General features: G+C 39.0%; 1 protein-coding gene across 1 annotated transcript; it reads right to left on the reverse strand. All coding sequences in view use genetic code 11, as the record gives it.

The window, feature by feature from the left end:
- Positions 1-1163: 1163 nt before the first annotated feature.
- On the reverse strand, positions 1164-23406 carry EGR_02430 (Short transient receptor potential channel; the record flags this gene model as incomplete). The annotated part of the gene is made up of 12 exons (XM_024491679.1): positions 1164-1440; positions 3271-3413; positions 5001-5185; positions 6309-6641; positions 9092-9323; positions 10190-10243; positions 15230-15394; positions 17172-17244; positions 17647-17796; positions 18233-18378; positions 19141-19320; positions 21931-23406. 12 exons carry the CDS (start codon positions 23404-23406, stop codon positions 1164-1166), a joined length of 3414 nt encoding a protein of 1137 aa, XP_024353830.1.
- Positions 23407-24887: the final 1481 nt, after the last annotated feature.

Raw genomic sequence — 24887 nt, forward strand, 5'->3', positions numbered from 1 at the left:
ATTCTGTACGCTAACTAGCATTTATTTAGAAGGCATGATAATAACTCACCTCCAAATTACTGGAAGAATTATTTTGACCTACAAATGAGTTTTCGTCCATGAATGATGGAGATAAAAAAATGCGTCAAGCTTCTGAATGAGTTAAAGCGTTTACTTGGACTGGGCATTACCCAATAATGCTGCAACCAATTTCAGCCACTTGGTCTTAAGCTGCCAACAGAGGCCGATGACAAATGTGCCTTTGCCCTTTTTTTTCAAACCTACGGGTCGAACCATAAAGGACAACTAGTCTTTTTCGTTTCTAACTGGCCAACAAAAGAGCCCTCTAAAAGAGGTTACAGGATGTGTCCACTTTTTTTATTCCGAGTGGATGAACAAAGCGGCTTGACAACAGATTTTTGCTACATTAACATGCGTTAAGACAAAATGTTTGAACCCTGACTTTTTGTCACGGATCCAGTAAAAACTGCCAAGTCAGCCTAATGATTATATGATTAATTATTGTCTGTGGACTAAGACAAATCCAAAAATAGATTTAAAAAGAGCGGCAGAATTCAACAGATGTTAATGAATCCAACACAATGCATTTATGAGTTTATGCCGAAGGGCTGAGTGGTTGATCCAAGAGTCATGAGGTAGGAATGAAAAAGGCGGTAATTTCTATCCAGAAAACAACATTTGGGTAATTTGCTGTTAACCTTTCGTCCTGCTTCCTGTAATGCTATCTGATTCAATATTAGCAACCTAGTCCCACCATCTTAGAGTAACTATAAGAGTGGGGCATGGAATCGGACAGCAAATATTTTAGACAGAGAATAGCGTTCATTCTTCTTTGCGTGTTTGTTGCACGATCAGTTAACCTTGGAGGGATAGTGTTGGCAACAGTAGTATCGGTGAAGCGAGTGCCGGAACTAGTGGCTCTATGGGTGTTGCTCAGTGATGGAGCCGACAACGATTTCAACAACAGTAGCAAAAATTAAAGAAGGCAAGGACACAGGAAGCAACTACCGTTTGCAATGCGTAACACCTATATCATAATGGCCATCTGTTTCATAAGTTTATGGAAATAGACACGAAGACTAATGTAACACATCACTGTTTCACTCGAATTTTAATTACCGGGTGCTTACTTTGGCAAAATTTCGCTACCTTTTGAAGCAAGTCTATGAATAAACTACACCGGCGTGCACGAATACCTGAATCTCGTCGAATGATTTGCTCATCATGGCGATGAGCATGTTGAGAAGAATTATTATCATGCAGGCATTGTAGACGGCATAGAGGACCGAGCCCAGGCTCGATATCATAAAAGCGGCATTATTCACTCGAAGATGCTCATGCCCGGGATAGACGCTGGCCAATTCCTCCTCCACCATCGTCACGTTATTGGATGACATCCCGAATAACGCCCAGAACAGGGTGTGGAAGGTTGCAGTGGAACTGTAAAGTTTGGAGAAGGAAATTAAACATCCTGCAAATGAGTATTGAATCAGAGATAAACTTACCAAGTTTAATCAAGGCCTAATTACAATGCAAATTCAGGGTGAATCAAGAAGAAAAAGCAGTACTGCCATTTTGATGGTGATTTTCATTACAAAGTGATAACAAATGTTTCGAAAAACCGTGACCGCACCGAAGACTGTTCGTAAAGCGTAGGGCAAAAGCGTGTAGAATCCTGCCAAATGATGTCGATCGACCAGTGTAAGTAGACATTCCTTTCTATGTCATTCATTTCGAAATGAATTTGCTTAATTTATCTGCAACGCTACTGACTTCTCACTGTTTAGCTTTTTATGGAAACTTTTCTGCTGCCTTCTTAAAAGCAGAGGAAGTGATATCATTCAAGGCATGAAGCCTAAACGGCGATTAGAAGTAATACTTATAATTCTCTACCGTTGGACAAATAGACATGAGGACTTTCATTGCTAATTCATCATCTTAATTGCTGATCCCAAAAACTGAACATTTAAGCAATTTGAAAAGCAGGAGCATCGCACAGTGGGCGAAGGTGAAAGAGGAGGAGGCTCAGGGTTTGAAAACCCATATGAAACAGTGTCCAGTGGAAAAAGTGGATATGCACTGCACTAGGAATGCAACGAACTTTATGGAGTATCAGCCATAGTCTCTAGGTAACAACAACGTTAAAACTCATCTAGGGCGATAATTTGTTAAAACGCAGAGAAGAGATATGGTAACAAATATCAAATTTTGCAAACTCCGAAGGCATTAGGCAAATGGTCATAAATGAAAGGTGAATATTTTAAAGTAAGTAGCAATTAAATTTCTAAGGTGGTCCGCCAAAACTCCATTTTTAGCCACACCGTATTGAAAGTAGTGGAACAAACGCAATGAAAAACTGAGTACGTGAAATAATGTCTATGAATGTTGAGTTAGCTACGTATTTGGTGAGGAACCGCAGAACTAATTGGCTGCATTTGAGGTATTTTGTGAGCCAACCAACTTGCGTGAGCTCAAACCATGTGCGAGATCTGTGCGATGCTTCTTTGTGTCTGATGCTCACAGCCAGACAATGCAAGAAAATACTGGGTGGCACACAGTTAGTTAATTTCTTACAAACTCGCAATTCATTACCACCATTCTTGTTGGAATTTTATCGCTAAATTGCTACTTCACGATAGGCACCTTTTGGGGACAAATTTTTGGACACAGCATAAAGACACCGGATGTGGGGTTATGATTCTAAATGTAAGGACAAACCATTGATTTAAAATAATTTTGAAGGCACTCATAGGAAAACAGGAACTCTGTTTTCTTTGACAATTTTCGACACAGATTTTAATTTCAATGCCTAACTAATATCTGTTGAAGGACGGAATATGAATGAAGGAGGCAGGCAAGTGGTAAGAAAAACTTTGCATTAAAAGGATTTAACCCTGAACACTCATAAACTTGAGAAAGTCTGTGGTAAGACAGAAGAAGGAAATGTAATATTCCACTAATGCCATATAAATTTAATTTATTACTTTCGATAGAATGTTTATCACTTAGGAAGCCAGGTCAAACCATATATCAGGGTGTATGCCAAACAAAAGTGTGAAAGGCTTTGGGGAACAAAATAAGTTGTTCAAAGTCTTTCGGTTCTGAAATAGTACACCAGCAGCAAACAATTTGTAAATATGCAGTGGAAACCAGGTAAAGTAGGAGACGTCTTAAGGGTTAATTTCAAAGCCAGTAATATCAGAGCTAGTCAAGCACAAGTGTCTCAGCGTTCCATAGAAACGTGAGAGAGGAAAGTGAAAGTGGGCTTACCTCTGAAATGCGGGAACCCCGCTTGCATAGCGAACTGTTGCCGGTGTTGCAGCTGATGCTCCACTTTTAATATCTATGGCGATGATCATTTTGGCGAAATACCAGTACAGATTCGTTAGGCCGACAACAAATGCGATCAACATCTACAAGGAAGTGGGAGTTTATGAAACCGGTGACCCTTTTCCCTCTCCCCTTTATCTCATTTATGGTAACACATTAGCTGCTTAAGTTAACATTTTGACAAATAATTAAAGTATAAGGTAAACTAATGAGTATGGTCTGTTTATTGCAATACAAATAAGATGAATCGCAAATCTAGAAACTTTTGTTGAAACAATTGCCTAGTTTCACGAATAGGGGAGGAACATATAAAGTGAAGTGAATGGGAATGGGATGACGAATGGGGTAGTGTGCTGCCTTATAAGAATAACACTTTCTTCCAATCAATTGACGAATGCTATTTCTGAAGAAGTTTTTAGCACACATCTGATTTACATCGAATTTTATCACGATCTCAGTCGCAATTGTTCTACGTTTAACAAAAACTTATCGGCCAATTCTGTCTGCAGTCGACCACTGACAAACCACGCCAGGTCTTCCGAGGAGTCCAGGTGGGGTAGCGGGAGTAATAAAAATTCTCGATTAATCAAAGATATGTTCTTTTGCTTTAAAGTCGGAATAGAAAAGGCAATTTCTCATAAAAGGTCAATCACCAAACAATCCTTTCTCAACAGAGTTTTTTCGAGGAGTAAAAAAAATTTAAAAACTAAGTCTTAAAGGCTTTGTATTCGTTACCTATTGACGCGTTTGGGTGGGACCCACTTGCCTGGCTTTCATTACTTTTATTTTCATTTGACATAAGTAGAATTTAGTTTTTTGTATTAATTACGTCACACGTTACAAAAAGTTATTCTTGGTAAGCCAGTCTTTAGTTATGTTGGTCAAAAGCGATACCTCATTCGCCATCGTGATAAAGAATTGGTCTTCTTTATCGAGTTGTACCAATCCTTGCGTTATTTGCCCTTGGAATCCAATTTTGAACAATTTCTGAGAGGTGTATTCTACTATCACAGCTCCTCTGCATGTCAAGAAGGAGCTTCTGCAGCTATAAAACCTATTTACGTTCTCCTCGTAAAGTAAGCCAATCTAAACAATTTTCATCGAGGTGCAAAAGAACATGAAAACGGTGCAGAGCATAATAAAGTGTAAAATGGACCGGCGGGTGACAGATCTTTATAATAAATATAGGTAACCGCACCCTGCAAGTCCCCGAAAGTTACGATAAAACATTTCTGCCAGCTACGGTGAAAAGCACAACGATTCCACCACATGGTAAAAAGAGCTTAAAGTGCTGATGGGGTTGCTTACAAAAAACCTTATTTTGTGGTTTTTATTCGTATATTTTGTAGTGGTATGAGTACTTTCAAGACCTGGAACAATTTTAGGCTTCCCTGCACCAAGTAGCTTCATGTGAGTGTAACGATTACCATTCTCTGGTAGTGATGACGATATGGAAAATTCTAAAGTCAACTTTTTCATAAGAAGAACACCTAATTGCAGATATGGGATGACAATGTTAACTGGACAAAAGTTGATGGAGCCAGAGCATATAAAGTGTTTGTTTCAGAACACAACAAATATAACGTACGTCCGTATTTTTTTTCTAGTATTTTGTAGAAACGAAATGAAAATGTTTTAAATTGGGGATGCACGAGTTTTTAAATGCTTACCACCGAAAAAAGCGCCATGAATCGAATGATATCGGAAACCATTTGTGCCAGCGAGATTTGTAGAGGTCCGAGAAGTTCCCAGGCCGGCATCAAGTAGCTTACTCGCGCAAAGGAAAGAACATTGGCCAGTGCAAATAGACAGTCTGAGACGTATTCGGGGTCGTCAGGTGCCCACCAAAGCCTACCTAAAAGGGGATAACAGTGCCATGTTAAAGCACGGGAAGGAAAAGTAGTGAAGCCAAGGTCTACTCAACAGCTTAAAGTTTATTCACTTCCATCAGATTAACGTGCTTATTGCGGGCGAGCTGGTTTTCATTATGTCCAGATAAAAGCAAAAACTCGACGATTTGCTGGTCGTATTCTCCGGCGACTCATGGGATTCGGATGTTCAAAGTTTAAAAAAACCTCATTTTTTGGGACAGAAGCATTTTTGCGGCATGATCCAAATTTGGCTAAACTTACTATTGGTTGGAAAAATCAGTGCTGACTTTCCCGTGAAATTGGTCTAAAGGCAAAATATTTTGTGATTTAAGTTGTTCAGACATAGGCTAAGTGGCAATCGACGATTTTCACTGTATGTCAAGAGTGAATTTCAGGCAACAAAGACATTTCTTCAGTAAGTGTTGAATTTTAAGAGTGGATGTAGGGTAGTTCCCAGAATAACTCACAAATGGCCAAACTTTATTTCATTCTGATCCATCTCACAGCTTTCCTCATAACATTTTTGAAAATACAGTAGCATAATGTTCGGTCACTTATTAACTAAAATTTTATTGCCCAAAATATAGGCTGGAATGTTTCTGAACCCCAGTTAGCATAATTTCATCTAAAATTGGACGCAAAAGAAGCAGTACATAAAAACTCGACTCTAGGACGACTAATGACTACACGTATAGGGAATACAGTAGAGTTCTGTAAACAATCCGAATGGTATTGCAAGTGATGCCATTTGGAATGAAACGGGACATTTAAGTCAAACCACGAATCTTAGATTTATACACATTAAAAGGGGGTAGTGCCGTGATGGTAAAATGCTGGGCTCATATTTTAGCACCAATGACTTGATGATGCAAGCTGGCCTACGATTGTCAAGCTAAACAGATAGATCTTTTGTTTCAGACGCTAGTTTTATGCCACAAGCAGTGCATAGGCACAGCAAGAGACAGTGTGGAAAAGGGCCTACAATTTTTACACTCCAAATATTTTTCCTTGTTTCTTAAACTAAAAAAATCTGGTTTGAATTAAGCGGCCCCAGTAGGTTTCTTAGCAAACGCACCACTTTATTATCGTAAAAGGCTTTATGCTTACACCCTCGGAGCCAATACGCAGTGTCCTCAGAAAGCAAATAATTGCGGTAGGCGACGTAGTTGGTTTTCGAATCGGTTCCTATTTTGATCTCGAATACAGATGCGTCGTTGTCCACAATTACTGTGCTAGCATTCAGCAATAGGCTCTGGGCATACGCGAGTTGATGTAGGAAGATTTTCTGGGTCGCCTGCACTCTGAGGTCCACGAAAATACGCAGTGCGAATGCACCCAAATATAGCGACACTGAAACCCAGTCCATGATGTTGTAGTAGCTGCGGAAGTAATCTTGCAGGCCATAATGGTAGACCTGTTTGGATTCGCCAAAGAGTTGTCCTAGAAGAATACACACCTACGAGTTGTAAAAATTATACGTGAAGAAGTGTGTAATGCACATAAAATATACCAAAACAATTATAGCAGCACCTTTAGCAGCATTAAATGATAAGGGAAATCTTCGGTGCTCATTTGATTCACTTCATTAAAGTGGCAAAATACTTATTCAGTGTAATTTTACGAATTGGTGATTACGGCCACTGCAAGATCCCCCTTTTGCAGTTAAATTGGTGTTAGGCGGGAATAAAAAGGTCTTTAATTATCCCATCGTTTACTTTTTTGTAGATTAACCCCAAAAAACTATGTAATTTGCGAAAATGCGGTACTTATTTTAACTTTTGACTGGGATTATGCATCCTTGATGAAGCAGATCAATACGAATCATTTGGTTCGAGACAAATCCATAGGAACAACTCATGTTGCACTACTCTCCTGAGATTTGCCGGTCTTAATCCCTCTTTTGTTTACAAGGGATCCCAGGAGCGATGAAAATAATCGAAAAGCTTTCTAGGATATTTCATTCTTTTGCTCACCGAAAAAGCAACTTTCGACCTAATAAGCCGAAATTTTCAGTTGATAACGTAGGAAGTCATAACATGGTCTTTTCAAATGCATACACTTGACAAATATTTTAAGCTTCTGCAAGAAGCGTCATGAGATGTGCCTTCAGCACCATCTACTACGCTTACTCAAACGCTTTCTGTATTTATATTAGATTAATACTTTACAAAAAAACATCAACTACACTCAAACCACAATTTGAGGAACATTAACGAGCGCCTTTATGATCTACGAAATAGTGTGGGGTAGCAAATATCCCAGTTTCATCCGACCTTAATTGTTGAGCTGATTGTTTATTGTTTTCGTCTTATTTGCCACAGAGAGAGGTAAAGGTGAGGGAGAAGTTAAAATGGTAATTGGACATAAGTGAAGAGAATAAAGAAAGAGCGAAGGACACCGACATTTCGGCACCAGGAGGTCATCATTGCAATGAGTGCAGCCAACCGAATGCCATCGCTTGCGTGCATGCACAGAGAGACTCTCAGGGAGGTAACCTGGTTCTCAGATTGGGAATGTTAACTATAAAACACGCACTCAAAATCACTCACCCATTTTGGCATGCTTTGAAAGTAAAGCGGCTCTCATTTCACTAGATTTCTCCGTATAGAATTCTAAATTGAACCCTCAATGCCATTTTTCAGGATTACGTTGCCTTCTAAATCGAAACTAGATGGAGCAAAAACATGACTAGTGCACCTCACGACTCGGTCAACATTTAAAAGTCGGCTTGTGGTTACCTCTTTCTTTTGAGAGTTTTATTAAATTACATTTTAGTTATGAATACGTTACTAAAGAGCGGTACTTAATGACTCAATTCCCAGTTAATTTTAAGGATAAAAAAGGTAGTATCTTGGAAAATTACACGATGATTATGGGCCACCGAATAGCCAAAGTTTTTGCAGAAAGGAAAAAGAGTGGTCTTTTCAAGTTGCCATATTTGTTTTAAACGATATAGTGTAAACTATATTAGGATCCTCAAACACTGATTTTCAAAGTGATTCTTTGCCTTTGTAACGTTACCTCACCACTTTATCATCAAAACTACAAGCTTGATAGTACTTTGTCGGAAATGATCAATTAGCAGTTAATATGAAATGACAGTTCCCCTTTCGTAATACTTTCTCAAGGGCCAATATTATTTATAAAAGTTGGATGCATGGCTGAACAGGGAAATTTACTAGATTTACTAGATTCTCATAACGCAGCTGGCAATTTAGACGTAGTCTTTAGTAAGCATCCTTGGTAAGCACTTTATTCGGATTTTAATGAGTAGCTAGCAAAAGTCCCTGAGGCATAATAAAGTCAAATCCAGCACTTTTAGTCACCAAAGTTAGGGCAAAAGTTGCGCAAACCCATTTAAAAGTTCTTGATATAAGCCCAAGAACGCCTTACTAAGGTCCCAAATAAGGTTCGAATGCCCTATTGAAAAAATAATTTGGGCCATAGTTATAGGGGGTCTTTTTAGATAAATGATGATATTTGTAATACATATTTGTTTGAATGTACCTTTTAGGCTAGGAGCGGTCAGTAAATAGGAACCTCGTGTTGGATCAGACGTCCTCGGTCTCCGAGGCGGAGGAACCACACCTTGAACATACTTAAACCGTGATTTCCATACCCACTTATGTACTACTATTCAGAAAAGCATACACTTGTCCAACTTGTCTACTCTTTCCAAGTGAATGGAGGCGGAGGTGGACGAGAGAAACATCGAGTCTATTGTCATGGCTATAACAATTCATTTTCGTGTTTACGATTTTCTGAATAATCGAACGCAACAACGTAGTTAATCAAGGGGGATTATCCTGAAATGGACATTTTATTTCGCAATTTTTTCGACATGCTACGCCATGGCATATTTTCTATATTTGTGAAACCCTTGCGCTCACCCAATATCCAAAAGAGCAAAAGAATGTGGATTTTCGTCATGACTTGTTGGCTGCTGCGGAAGTCATAGCTCCAAATCTGAAAGGCGCGCACCTTCCAGAGGTCGGGGTTCTCAACTTCATCATTGTCTTTGTCTAGTCGGAAGGTTGCCACCGTTATGAGCAGCAGGAAGATGAAGTAGGAGAGCATGTGGCCGATGAATTTTACGATGGGACAGCGCAACAACTGACACACCTATCAACAAAATAAAAAGTAAATCCGCATCATCATCCAACATTTATGGTAAATCTGACACCAAAATGTAATTCTGCATAACTCATACTTAAACTTTTTTCAGCATTTAAAATGCACATTCGAAATAATAAAATGCGTAATCTGTTTACTTGTTTCGACCAGAATAATATTAAAATAATAGGTGTAAATTTATGCGGCAAAATAAAAGTAGTCGTTTGGTTACTAGGATTAATATTTACCCATAAGTGGGACGAACACACATTTGGGGCTTTTTCTAAGTAGACATCTACATGGCTTTATTGTTTGTTGGGTGAAAGTTGCCCAACAAAATGAGAGGAAGAAGCAACTAGGTAAGTTGACAGTCCGGCCAATTAAAGTTTTTGCTTTTCTAGCACTGAAATGGAATTTTAGGAGGTTTTAAAGCCACAAGATATGTCGAAGAGAAAGATTGCCACCATTTGCTGGATTGAAAGTGACATTCCGAGAAATAACTGGAACCCAATGTAGCACGCCATTGCAAATAATTTTTAGGAGTTTTCGTCTCTCATTTATAAACAAGTACATTTCGTTTATTCAGTAATGTGACATCTGAAGTAAATCATTAATAACCGTGGCTGCTGATTTGGTTCAAATTTGGTAAATAAGAGTGTCTTTCTTAATACGGGAATATCGTGTTCTCCCGCACTGGAAATGCCCAAAACTTCAGGTCAAGTAATAAGTATGATTTTGTGACAGATGTCGTTAATAACTGCATCTTCCGACGTCCAAAATGGCCCTTACAAGCCAACGCCCATTTTCCAGTTGAATTATTAATTAAAAACTAGAACAAAATAGATTACAATGGAATGATCAAAATGAAAACTCACTTTCAGTTTCCTGGTAATTGTTTGTCTGGACATCAGACTTTGAGGCGTGGGAACCTACGAAGTGGAAGCATCGACAATTACAATACTCAACTACAATGGCGTCTCTCAGGTGGAAGGGACTGCTCATTTCGTCCATTGTTAGTTATATCATAATGTCCAAAATAAAGACGTTCTGTATAACAAAACATGAATCATGGCTCAACTTTTACGATTTTGTTCTGTCAGGAGAAAGACGTGAAATTTGTGCATACAACAATGCAATTGAAAAATCCTTTCGTGACACAATACCAGTCTGCGACCCCTACCACAGTATTAATGAGCTGAAAAGCGTAGATTTTGGCACCCTTTTGACCAAAGGCGACAGGCAATTATTTTCAGTATGGATAAAATTAATGTACTCTTATTCCAGTGATAATATTCCCAGTTCTAAGATGTGCGGGAAGAAAGGAAAACATTCCTCTCATTTCACGTCTATGCAACATAAAGGAGTTTCACCTAATTATTGAACTACAGAATGGGGGCATTTCCTAGCTATTGTAATAAATCGTCAATCTGAAATATTAGGAGGAAATTTAGAACCAGTCCAATTAACAGGACTACTAAGGATTCATTTCCTACTGCTAAAAGACATTGATAAGACCAATTAACTTTGTGACCCCACAGTCGTTTGTTTGAATGGAAAAGGTTCGTTCTTGCATGTGAATCCCGAAACGCGATCGAGGCTGGCAACCCTTTTGGGTGTTAGTGGGATGTGTGAAACTTTTGAGAAGACCATACTGTCATATGGTCACTTCCTCGTTGGCACAGACATTATTTTTTTGAATTTTATGGTTAATGTCAACTAAACCCCAGAATTCCAACTGACGCTATTGCATGAGGTTGGAGTATCTTTTATTAAATTTAATTGGCCTACTGTGGGTGAAGTGGCCACCCCGGTGGTAGGGAAATTTTATTTCAACAATAACTTCTGTGCCAAAATAATTTGTTATCCAAGCCAAAGGAGAAAGTGAGGTAAGGGAACAGTTGCATGATTAACTGGCTGCAGTGGAATTTTCTTTGCAAATTATTTACTTATTTAATAAAATCCAGTTTTGACAAGATGTATAATGGAACAAAATGTGAGGAGATTCATATTTGAAAAGCTTGCTACTAAATTAACCCCTGGAATTGTGAGCTCTATCGCCTTAACTGTTAACTATCAGGTAAAGTGCAATTGTAGTTTCTAAGCTGATTATGAATATGCTATGCTATCAAATCGGCCTCACTGATAAAGGGAATTTTAGATGCCTAGTTGTTGATAAAAATTCTCTGTCCATTTGAAGAATAAATAATGCATTTGGCTAGTATTTTCAGCAACCGCAGGCAACAAATATGGTTTATTATGTATTCACAAATTCAACTTGTATCTCTTTACAAAGAATGCTGATTTAGATGTTATCCGTGAGGCCAAAAAACCTACCTCATTTGTAGTGAATGTTTTATAGGTGTAAATGCATTGAAATTACTGAAGACATTCCACCACCTTCCATTAGCTCTCCCTCCACTCAAAAAGCAATTAAATAATATTTTTCACCCTACTAGTTTTAGGTCTGATTTGTTCAAACGAATCGCCAAAGTATAAAAATCCATCTCAAGTTTTGAACAACAACGAGGATTCCAATAAAGGATCAAATTCAGAGCTCAAATAGTCGCATTTCCATGACCTATATTACATCTTTACTCATTACTGCAAGTTTATTTGCAGATACGAGCCGCCACTTTATGATTATCTGATAAAAATCTACCAGATACCTATTTATTCACTTTAAACCTTCTCAAAAGCAAAACACTTGGTCTCTTTATTGTTTAAAAGACTAAATACGCCATCAAAATTTCTAAGAAGCTGGCGGAAGAACACTAATTTCATTTTATGAAAGAAACGATTTAGCGTCAAAGGATAGCGGAACACGAAATATAAAAGGCCAACACATTGGGGAAAGAAGTCCGAATCCAAGATGGTTTGAGCTTAAATTAGCTAGAAATAGAGAGCAAGGTGTGGGGTGGAGAGAGATAGAGAGAATGCGAAAGGGAGGGCATGTCGCCTAATGTGCTGTAACACGAAGGGAACGAGTTCGCTGCAATCTAAATCATGTAGCAACCTTGACATCAGCTGGAATATTCTTTCCTATGAATGTCACCTTTTGCGCGTTAGTCCTAACTACATTTCTTCCAAAAATGCATGTGTCCCACAATTAAATACACAATGTGTCAAAAAAAGACCACTGATGAAAAAACACGTTATGTCCAGCTTTAGCTACCCGAGAACCATTTGAGTAGACCCAATTTACAAATTTTAAATATTTTTTTCTAGTCTACCTGCAGCTGAGCATTGCCAAATGTAACATACCCAACTATTTAAACCTTCAACAATGGTGGCAGTGTGGTACGTGCAAAAAATTAGGTGAATTGGTCAAATGAATTAAGACGTCAGTCTTATGCTTTTTTTTTCTCCTATTATGCCTTCCTATCGCTTGTGAAGCCATAGTTCACTTAGTTCCCGTGGCAGGCAGTTTGCAATGCAAATAAAAACCCAGTTTATTTTCCTTGAGAAATGAAGGGAAATAAACAATAAGTTATCAGATGTATTTTATATGGGCACGTTTAAAGAGTTGCCAGGGCAACATATTTGCAAAAAGGTAAAAATCAGGCAGTTTTCATAGCTGTACGTAGATTACATTTCAAAAATGTAGCTCCTTTTTGTTTGTATGAAAAACTATACTAGCAAAAATGAAGTACAAAGATCCTTCGTATTATTTTAATAAATTTAAGGCAGAAAAACCAAACCTAGATGTATTGTTTGCTCACTGCAATATTTTCGTTGGTCTTAATTGGGAGTCATTTAAAATGCCCATCCTAATTAGCATTAAAAAGATAACGGGGAGTGTCTTTCTTCTGTTTTTGTTCTAAGTTTACATAGGATTTTTTAACGATCTTTGCTGTTATTTAGAATGCTAAATGAAACCACAGTGAGCTATTAATTTTCGCATTACATCGTATAGACAGCTTTTCAGGCGTAACAAATTCAGCTCAGTAGCGCCTAGTTTCGCATCTGCCGGACACGAGCAATTTTTTTGCATTTATTTGCTGTGAAAGTTCCTGTTTGCAAATCAATCTCTCCCTTAAAATATTCAAAAGTGACCCATCAAAGCAAAGCAAACTCATCAAGCATTGCGAGGGGGACAGAGGTGTCATTCCACCGCACGAGATAGAATATAGAATAGATCCTGGCCGAGACAAGGAGCTTTGCGGTAATTGGGAGAAATTTTATTCATGTGCTGACCTTTAGGCACAGTGATAACAAAAAACACTCACAGTAGAGCTTAATCCTTTGCATGAAGGAGTTCAACAATTTCTTATTCAACTTGCCTCACTTTCTATGTGCTAACTGTACTAGATTAAAATAGGCCATTTGCCGTAATTACGACTCATGAATAAAATATGTATGGCAATTTTTCTTATTCTTCGAAAGAGTTTAGTTGGCCAGATGACACTTAGGAGTGCGTTAACTTCAAATACGACTCATAAATAAGTTATAACTACTTTCTGTGATGCGGATAAGGACTCCGAAAAGGAAACCATAAGTCATCTTATTTAGTTAGTTAGAAGCAGCACAACTGAGGTACAGCCAAAAGTAAAAGAAAATACCTGAAATTCCAACGTGAAATGGGGCATTTTGACAAATTACAGGCATATCAGTAAAAGCTCTGCGCCTCTACAAATTTATAGGAGAAATTCAATTCCGTTTGCTGAAACTGTTACTAAATATTTGAGATATTATGATCCTGCACTAAAAGTGCGCATCATTTCGTGAACTCATGCACTTTTATTAGTGCTAGTATTTTTCCTTGATCACTTGTCATTGTCATTGTGGCTCCTGGATGCGAATTATGCGTTCATCAGCAGTTGACACAACTTCAGATTTGGAAATAGGTTTTAAAGTAAGACTGTGAAAATAATTTATAGAGGAAGTAAATTTCCGTACTGGTGTCTCCTGCACTTTATCTCGCCAATCTCTCTGTGATGAAATATTCCAGCAAGGCAAAAATTTTGTCCAGAAGTCCTCTGACGTACAATCTCCCCACGGATAATCTCTTAGAGTATTTGCTGCGAGTCAAATTTGCAGCTCATACTAATCTATTTGTAAGTCTAATTCATTCGATCTACCTGCAAAAAGGGTGCATGACTTTAAATGGGGTTAGTCTACAAATATCCCACAAATAAAGCACTAGAACAAAGTTTTTTCTACATAGTCAATGTCCTCCTTATTTATTTAGGTAATCTGGAAAATGACGTTTTCGAAACAAATTGAGAAAACGGTGGTTAAGTCAACTTTTCCTCGCCTCTTATTTTTGCAAATAGGGAACTAGTTTCCACAACCTAGATACAATTAGAAAATTATCAGAGTGTTTCCACAGCGTGCCATTTCATAAATAGAATAGTAAAAGTTATTTTCCCCTAAAGTTAATTGCAGGGGTTAACTTAGAAAGTTGGGACAGGAGCAAACGATTCGGGAGATAGTGGATTCCTTTTGCCTGTTTGTTTTAATTTAAACTTGCTCTTTGAACATGCACCTACATTTGAATGCCTTATTTTACAATATAACGCTTTTGCATCAAAGTGCCCCCCTTCGTATGTACGCATAAGAAGATGTGATGACTTCTTTGAGAACGACCTTTTAATAGTGTAAAAATAAGACGGCTGTTCGACATCTGCAATTAAGAGAAAAAGAACCTTCGCATGTTTCTATGCCTATGACAGTTTTTCATAAATAAATTTAAAATAAAATAAGCACTATCCTACTCGATTTATTCACTAAATAATCAAATAACCCAACATTTCGAACGGTTTCTCCTATCCGCACTAGCATTATTGCGGCAAAGAAGTTTCACCCAGAAACGCGTACTATGGCTAGTTTGATTGATGAGTCTGGGTGAGATGTCGCACGTTACACTTTATACTACTCCCTTTAGGAAAACGCTTGACTTGCTCAAAACACCTTACCTTTAGATTTGGCAGAAATAAGTAGGTTATGTAGAGAATGGGCAGGAGGGGCGTGAAGATGAGGAAGAACTGCAGGCGTTGCCATCCCTCAAAATCACGAATGCAGAACATGTTGCCGTAGAAGGTGTTCTCTAGTTGATGCTGACAATTTGAGTGGGCGACAAACTACAAAGCATAGCAAGAGGTTGATGCACAAATATATGTGGATTATAGCATGCAAAAAATCGAACTTGTCTTCTGATCCCCTGAAACTGCTACCTGCTACAATCTTTGCACAAGTGAACCATCCAGTTAATGCAAAATTCTACTCTCGTTATTCTAATGCTAAAGCATTATTCAGCATTGGAGCATTTCTTTAGACAAACTTTTAATTTAGTCAAGAAATCGAGTAGATTACATAAAGATTATCCATTTTCAGGAAAATATTGTCAATTTTGTTTTCAAAAGGTCACTTAAATCTACAGCGCTGTAAATCTTTGTCTTATTATGACGTTTTCCAGGTTTTATTTCCAAGGAACAGCCGGTTTTACTTAACCTGATAAGTCAAAATCGCTGTTAATTGATGTGGCACTCAATAGATTTACGAAAACACGGAAGGAGAGCACTTACCACTGCTCCTCACTGCGCACCAGTAATTACCAAAGCGACAATTCAAAAGAGAGTACTCGGTAAAAGCAATGCTTGAAAAAGTGTTGGATGGCACATAACTAGGAACAAGACCATGCATTTTATAAAAAAAACCAGTTAGCTACCTTGAAGACAATTATAGGGTGTCGAGCCAATGCGATACTTGCTCAATTTTGAACGTTGCTGTCTTAGGCGGAAGGGCGGAAGCCGCGAAAAGAACAACTTTAATGTCCTCAAATCGTTCGTTGCGTCTCTTTTTATTGTAAATTATTTTTAAGCCGTAGATGGGCATTTGAGACTAATTGCACTTCCGTTTTGGAGAAAAGCGCAAGAAATATGTAGGGTTTAGGTACCATGTTGTAACCTTGATTACGAAACTGGTCTAGCTAAAAGGGGACTGCATTCTATAACTCATTAAATGCATTGTTTAGTGGCTTTTAATAACAAATGATCTTTAATGGCAAACGGGTGGCCCAAAATACTGCGATTGTTTGCTTAATTCTTCGCTGTAGTTACTCAAACGCTGTCGTACAGTGTCGTACAGTATACCTTCAGCCAATCTGCATGTCACCGATACATATTCTATCGGAGCATGGCGTCTTATTTCGCTTATAGAGAAGTCTCGGAGTGCTGTACCTTCTCTTGACCATCACGCTGTTAAGCACCAATTTAGGATTCCCCATTCATTTGCATTCAGTTTTAAGCTGGCAAACCATGTTCAGTGGACGTTGGAATGCACGCCTGCTAACCCTCACTCCTTTTTACTATGATCTCTGAATAAACATGCCGTTGGCTAAGCAGCAAAGCATGGACCATAAATTGTCAGTGGCTGAGCTAAAGTTCAACACAATATATCCTCGTTATTTCCTACTCTTTCGACTTCTAGTTTTTGAACAAACTGTGTGCATTTTTCAGAAATCTGATATTCAGTTCTATCTAACCGATTTTACTCTTAAAACTTAATTAATGACCCCATTCAATATATTTATATAAAGATGAGATCGTTTTTGCTTTTATTATCTTTTAACACCATAAACATATTTTAATAAACTGATTAAACGTTTTTGTGCTCATTAATATAAGCAATGATAACCCGTGATCGAGAACAAGTGAGGTGCAGCAGTAAGCAGATGCAATCTCGGGCTATTCTAATGGGACTACCTCAGCGAAAGATGTATTGACATACAATTGGCATATTTTCATCCAGATAAGTGACATGCTACAGCAAGTTTTATTTTCAACGTATTTTTAGAGTTCAGCCGTAATTGCTACTGATTCGTTTCTTCAGTCTCGTTACATTTAAATGCGCACCAACCTGTCTAAGCTTTTCTTCTTGTTCCTGGACCGCTTCAGAGGCATAAAACTGTGTACAGCGTATCATCTGAGGCCTGTCACAGTGGCACTGATAGCTGACGTCCAGCTAGCAAAGCATTACGAGTACTTCGAACATCTGATCCTGTGCATGAATGTAAATATTTGCATCACAAATATACACTTGACCTATTCCTGTCCTACGTGACGCATGCGGGGAGGGGGGGCACTGATTGTCTGGGAGACTTAAGACTTACTTCCTGTGTTTGCGGAACCCGGGGCTAGTTAAACTGGGTATGATTGCATATGGGTGGAAACGTGTTAGCATAATAATAACAGTAAGAAACCGGCTTTGTAATCAGTAAAACAATAGTGCGTGATTAAAATAGGTTTTAAAAAGAAAAGTGCTGTCAATTCCATACTGGTCAATTCCTCAATTATACCGTATGTACTGACGATAAAAAAAGAGAGAAAATTACAAGGGATGGGTGAAACCTGCCTTTTTTTCTCGACACTGAACCGCATGCTTAATTGTGGCAAGATGATACTGAGTGTCCCCGTCCGGAGTGATGTCGTTGGCGGTGAGCAGAGAGTGCACCTCGTCCGAGGTCCGGCACAAGTCCAGGCAGCTAACCGCAAAGTCCATTGACTGAACAGCTAACCGAGAATATTCCTCCTAAAGAAAAAGTTATCAACAACCTTGATAGAGTCGCACATTTAATATATCGCAGTAAAGCCAAGTTAGGCAATGAATCTGCTGAATTCATACTTTTTCCATATTATTCTTCATCCAAAAGAATTTAACAACGTATGCATGCGCTTCGCTAACATTAAAGACGCAAAATTGCATAAATAATGAAAGAGTACACAGGATGCTCTATTCATTGTTTTATGGAAAGTCGACCTAAAAATAGTATTCAAGGAACGTACTATTGCAATCAACTTAACGGTTAGTGCATCAAGAGGTGCAAGTTTTCTGGATTTTAATCAAGTGGATAGTGTAGAATTTTCCGAGGAAATTTTAATGGGAGAGACCACAACGGTGGCTAAATGCTCGCCTTAAACTGCTTTTCTTGCGAGGCGAGTTGATAGAGTTCTCCTCGGAGGATGAAGGCGGAGGATACGGGGTCACAAGTGGTGAGGGCCAGGTAGGCCGAGCTAGTCAGCGCCTGGTAGGTGTGCAGTCGCTGCATCTCCAGGATTAGGGAGTCCTGTGCACACACATATGAAAGGACAGGAAAAAAATACGTCCTTTTGCCTTCACTGAGCACTCACGCAATCCTCTACTTTTCAGTAAAACCGTTTTACAACTTTGTGTCTGAGCACTTGAGTCCAACGCATCCGTTATGGACTTATTTTAAGGGAAAAAGTGGTGTACTAAGCGTTACTATTAATGGTTGGTGTTATATACCCTTTTTTGATGACCCTAATTTCTTAATAGACTTGACAGTAAATGTTATTATGAGGAGAAATAAAATAAACAGTTGGCTTGAGTAAATTGGTGAAATTAGGATTGCATTCTCACAAAAGAGTTCGTGGGAAGTTTTATCAAATCTCAACGTAGTAGACCTTTACAGAATCGGCTCTTGTGGGGAGCTGTACAACATCAGCTAAAAGTACAGCATTACTGGCGTCTTTTGAGATATTCGCATGCACAAATCTCAGAACAAAGGTGGGTGTTTTTGAAGGGATTAATGAGGCATCGTGGCTTTGGAACTCCAGTATTTGGCTTAAATGACGTTCTGTTCATTTTTAAGCCGCTACACAGGATGCATTTTACATTTATCTACTGTGTGACCTAAAACAGTAAAAATGTACTTAATTACTTCAAAAAACTATATCTTTTCCAATGCAACAAAACCATTTTTATTCCTAAGCTATCTGTGCAAGAACAAAAACGGTTATGAAATTCAGCAGCTTGAAAGTTATTCGGTCTGACTCTTGGTTGCCATATTTTAAATGCGTTGCTTGACAAACTCATCAAGACTTTTGGAACATTCAGGATCATTGTTTGTGTAACTTGACACCCTGCCCATGCACGATCTCGGAGTCGACCAGTAATTGGGGAGGCTCAGAGCAGCACAAAGATCCGTCCCATTGCTCCATTCGATTGAACGCGGTTTCAACTTCACGGAGTCATCGGGAAAATTACACTAACGAAATATGCAAATACCTCAATGCTGTTCAGTGGCATCATTATTCATCAGAAAATAGTTTTTGCATTTTACAAATGCTTTTTTACGTAAACGTGTAATATTTCAGCCATTTACTACACATTAAGACTGAAATCACGACAGCAGTTTGCACCTGAAAAGGCTAAACTTGTTTGTATTCTTCACTTGGGTTTGTCCACACAACAATTATCTACAGTGTAGTAATATTAGGCACCGCAAAATTTGGAGTCGGCACTATCAGGATTATGAAAAAGTAGATCTCCCAACGCAGTCGCGCTTTTTCAGCATCCTAATTCGTGCCTTCAACCACCGTCTGCGCTAATTGGAGGAGAGGGCGGATAGAGATGCGGTCTTACTGGTTTATCGTCTACCGTTGAGCCATTAGCACCGGCAGAATACATAATTATTACGGTTAGAAGTGATATTATCTAAGATATACCCTCAATTTGACAGTCTCCTTGGGCACAATAAAATTGATGCCTTTGGAACTCGTTGACTGAAGGGTAGTTTTGGCATTATTTAATCGGAAGTTCTAACATCAGTTGAGGTGAAAACTGATTTTCGTGGATAAAACAGGAAGATCAAGTAAATGTTACAGGGCGCTGATAAGGAATTGGAAATCAAGAAGTGGGAGTTCCCTATAAACTTCCTCCTTAGGTAAAACTGTACGCATAATTTTCGTGCGTTCTTAAGTGACATTCTTCCTTGTTGTTCTGTTTATATCAACATTTTGGAAGTCACCTAGAAAAGTTACATTTGCATAATCTTATGGTAAGATTTGCGACAGATTTGGATTGCATGTGTATTATGCAACACAAAGGAGTTCAAGTTTCGTATTACACATCCCTATGGTTACAAGATATTTTTCCTGAATTAGGTAAGCCAGGAAATAGCCTGGACTTACAGCCATACACGCTGAAAACTATTCGGACAGCAGCTTTCGCTAATCAGGCCACTTTCAGCTAAAATCGTTTCAAGGATTTTACTTTACGTATCCGTTATTCACAAAGGTGTTGCCAGAGCTTTGATGGAGATCGGTGAGCCTCATACTTAGTCGGACCCATGTCGCCATTGCAACTACTCTGCGTTGAAAATCCATCGATTACCCATTATTTAAGAATTTCAAACAACTATTGCTGGTTTGATTCCTCTAAGAGAAGATATTACGATTCTATTCCATAAAACTTTCAAGTCACTTGTCCTACTTAAATATGAGTCATTATTCAAGGGCCAAGGACATGAGCCTTATTAAAACACTGGACGTAGTTGCCCATCCAGGCGCCAGTCATTCAGTGGGTGCGTACTGAAACCGCTGGGTGGGTTGAGTTGAGTGTCCTTTGAATCCGAATTACATAGGTCAGTAATTCTCTGACGAAAATGAACTGGGCTCTGAAATGAGCACCAATTCTAGCGACTTATAGAGATTATTAGCCAAGCATTTTAAAGAGGTACCCAAAAGCCTCTGGTTCTATCACGCAATTTCCATTTTTTCTGTTGCGGATGTAAATTCGGCAATCATTCAACAATGAAGTATGGGAGTGGAGGAGGGTTTTGCAATCCAATGAAAGGTAAATAAACACAAATTTCTAGTTGGTCAGAAAACTGAGTTTTTCGGTGCCCAAATTAAGTGGACTTCACGTGCCTTATAAATAATTGAGAGGAATTTGGTCTTTCATCTAGAGGCGCTACAGTTATACTAGCCTGGCATGGAAAGCAAAAAAGGCCGCTGCTTCCTCTACAGGATAGAAAACAATTAAGCAAATGGAATTCCGCATGTATTCCGCTTCGAGTTTTTGCGAGACACATTACTGGATAATTCTGAGTAAATGAATGAGGCATCGTTGTCCATTAAATGCCGAAGACTTCTTTCTGCTGACTCATTGTATTTCCACTTTCTCTCGAAAATCGCCATCTACTACTTATTGTTTGCTTGTGCCTTTCCATCTCGTAAACTTACAAATTGCATTTTCTCTTGATTTCTTTTTCCTCCGAATTAGACATGTAAATAATGCAATGAAAAAAGGCGCACTTTTCATTGCGGAACTATCAACGATCTGTTGGGTTGGGGTTGTAAGCATGTTTAATTTACGCCATAACAGCATAAAGTCATACCATATGGAGGGATTTGTCAGGGATATAAGTAATTGCCTACGAATTTCGCATTCATTGCAAAAATAATCTGACAGGTCAGTTGGTGTTTTCAATCCCAATTAAACGGGGTTTACTTCATTCGAAAAAATTTTTCACAAAGAATCATTATCTGAGACGCCAACAAATGGTGTAATTAGCGGCATGGCTAGGTTACATAAAAGTAAAAATAAGCGTCTACTTAACCAAATTTTGCTTTTAAGGCTTTATAAATAAATTAATCTCTTTCCCCAATCAATACTACTGCATCACTTTTTGATGATGCTATGAATTTTCTTTTGAGAATATGGCATTGCATGGATTCATTATAAATTGAAACAGAACGTATCATTGCCTCCATCAAAGCACATTTGCATATACAGGTAGTGTCAATAGGAAATGTTCCATTCTTATCACTGAATTACTCTGTATTTAAGATTTTATAAAATAGCGAAGGCTTACCTTAGCCCTGATGGATTCGCAATCCAAACAGAGGCAACTCCTGTCGTGCGGCATTTCGAGTTTGAAACCGCGGTCGAGAAGGAGCTGAATGATCTCATGATTGTTCGTATGTGCAGCCAGCATGAGAGGTGTTATGTCGGCAGAGAACTGGGATCGCTCGATGCACTTGCCAATCAACCCAGCGTGCTGACCTCGAGGAGCCATGACCTTTTCCATGCGAATGTACTGGGGATGGTCAATGATAAGTTTCACTATATGGATTTTCTCCTGGCTGATGGCATTCAGAAGGGCATCTTCAACTGCATAAAAATTTAATTTTCCAACTAAAGCGCCGATTAATTCAATGTTTTCAGTCTTCATTGCAAGTAGAACCGCGTTTCTCCCCATGTAGTCCACGCAGTTAACATTCAAAGTAGGATCGTTAAGCAATTCTCGAACGATTTCAACCTCACCAAACTCGGCAGCATTGAGAAAAACGTACTCCTTGTCCTGCAGGTGGCTCTTAAAAACAAGCCCATTTCCAGACGCTAACTTTAGCCCTGCCACAGTGTCCTTTTTTGCCTTACCCATCTGCGCCGCTGAGCCCATTTGCTCGGTCAGGATAGGCGCCAAGGTGGTGGTGATCTTGGAAGATTCCTTTCGCATCTGCACCCTCGATTGTCCCCCAGTATTTTGTGTACTTTTGCACGTGGAGGGCTTCATGTCAGTCCTTGTGCCATTCTCCACCCCCGATATCTCACCATCACCTCCACCGCTAATAGAAAGGCTGGCAAATAGCACTTGGGTGGCCGGCGTTGAGAGAAGCACACCAGTACTGACACCCTTGGGCAACTTTTCGCATTTTCTTTTAATTCTTTCGTTAATTAGCTCCGTGAATATGCGCGTATTCTCGTCAACGCGTTTGTCATCATCCTCCAGTGGAGTAATATTTGTTTGAACAGAGCTGGAAGAAGGGAGAGAGGAGGGTGCTGCAAATGCAGGAGCAGTTTCGACTTGATAGGAGCTAATAAAAGTTCCGGTAGCATCTCTACTTTTCCTGATATTAGTATTACCTGTGTTAGAAGATGCATTATTCTCTGTTGACCTATAGGTTAAGTCGGTGGGTGATCGCGCGTTTGAGTGGTGCATCGTATTTGTCGTTTCAATGCATGCTTGCTGTTGTTGCTCCGGCTGAGGAGCGAAAGCAACCGATTTATGAGCGATTGTCTGTAGTGACAATGATGGATTTAAGGAATCAGCTTGTAATGGTGACGTTGTTGCATTGCCGGTCTCCACTGGCCCATCAGGCACCGCCTTGGCTTTACGCAATTTATTCTGCCATTGGCCATCGCATTTTTTGACAGTCTCAGAGGCTGGAGCTGTATGTGTGAGCAACGAGGTAGATTTTCGGCTCGGATTGCGAGATTGCTTGGAGCTTTTTTGCTCCACGGTGATCAGAGGTTCGGTGCTTGCGCCCCCTTGAGAGAGCCTATACATCCTTACTGAACTCATTTGTGACTGGTGACTCCTGTGCGTGGAGGATCAGCAAAAGACTAGAAATGCACACACACGGCAAAACATCGAAAGCTCAAGTGGCCAATGGCTTGTAGTTAACGGTATGGCCAACCCGTTCCCCTCAAATGCGCTCTTTGTTCATCACGCAAATACAGCTGTCACAACGGTGTTTTAGTTGGCCTAGCATAGCCATATACTTATTAACGAGCGTGCTAGATGGTATTCTGAATTGTTTCCTTTTAGATTTAAAATTAGCTATTTTGCAGCGTTTATTTAATATTTTTTGCGTGTTAACGACAATTCTAGCGAGTCCCCCGATTTTTGCATTATTTGGTAAGACTCTCACACAAAATGCTTGTTTTTTTGCGATACCAAGGAAAAAATTTACATAAACACTTCATATTTCAGTTAACCCACCAGTTCTGACAATGCAGTGTTACTCTCACTATATACTTCCTTCGTTCTAACCTACACCTGGACAAAAATTATACCCTTTAGCTAGGAGGGGGATGAGCACCTTCTTATAGCAAACCCAAACATTCCGCAGCATACATAAAATCATCGAAGGTGCACTTGCCTGTGAATTATTTGTAATCCTGTCAGGGCCGGTCCCTGCTTGTTGACCCGAAACTAGAAGTCATTTTATAGGGTTTAACGACTCAAACCAAATCTGGTGAAATTAGTCCACATGTAATAGCCACAAATTTTGCTGTAGGATATTTCGACGAATGGAGTACAACCAGGTTTATAGGATAAATTCCTTAAGCAAATCAATTCAACGCAGTTATGTACAATAAGCATAACTCTTCAAAGGTAGGTGTTGTGGTGTAGACAACGCTACTCATACTTATCAGCACATAGTTGTGCTGGACAATATTCATACCCTTTCATCTGTGTGGCGTTTTCCATCCCTATACACCAATGTCCTGTTCTAAATATGATACTGTAATGCTTTGACAGCTTGATTAACTCTGGATTTGATTAGACGGGCACTTATGTCTCCGGGGATTGTATTTCCGTTCAGTGGCACCACCTCCGGACCATGTCAGCAGCTTCCCATCTCGTTAATACGTAAGTAGTACATTTTCTACCATGCTGCTTTGATTTCTTACGGCCTCAGGGAAGACTCGGGGCATGGTATTACAATACATTTATGGGGATTATTTTGCTACCTATCTGAACAAGGGGCCGTAAAAATTTCATAGAAATTGTGTTGCGAATTTTCTCCATATTAGCTATTTTAGCTCTAAGAGGGATGAATATTTTATTGTAATGGTTAAACATTTTCAACGTTTCTTTTGATTTAAAAGTGGTTCGTATACTTTAACTGCATATACGCATTCAAGAATTTGGTTTTTGTGGAGTAAACCTATGTTATGTAATGCACACCACGGATGTATAAATACCCACAATGGCGACTTTCCTCTTCAAAGCTGAATGATGATCCTAAACCATTCTCCTTA

The sequence above is a fragment of the Echinococcus granulosus genome (genome assembly GCF_000524195.1).
Source record: "Echinococcus granulosus chromosome Unknown EG_S00011, whole genome shotgun sequence".
In the NCBI taxonomy this organism is placed as follows: Eukaryota; Metazoa; Platyhelminthes; class Cestoda; order Cyclophyllidea; family Taeniidae; genus Echinococcus; species Echinococcus granulosus.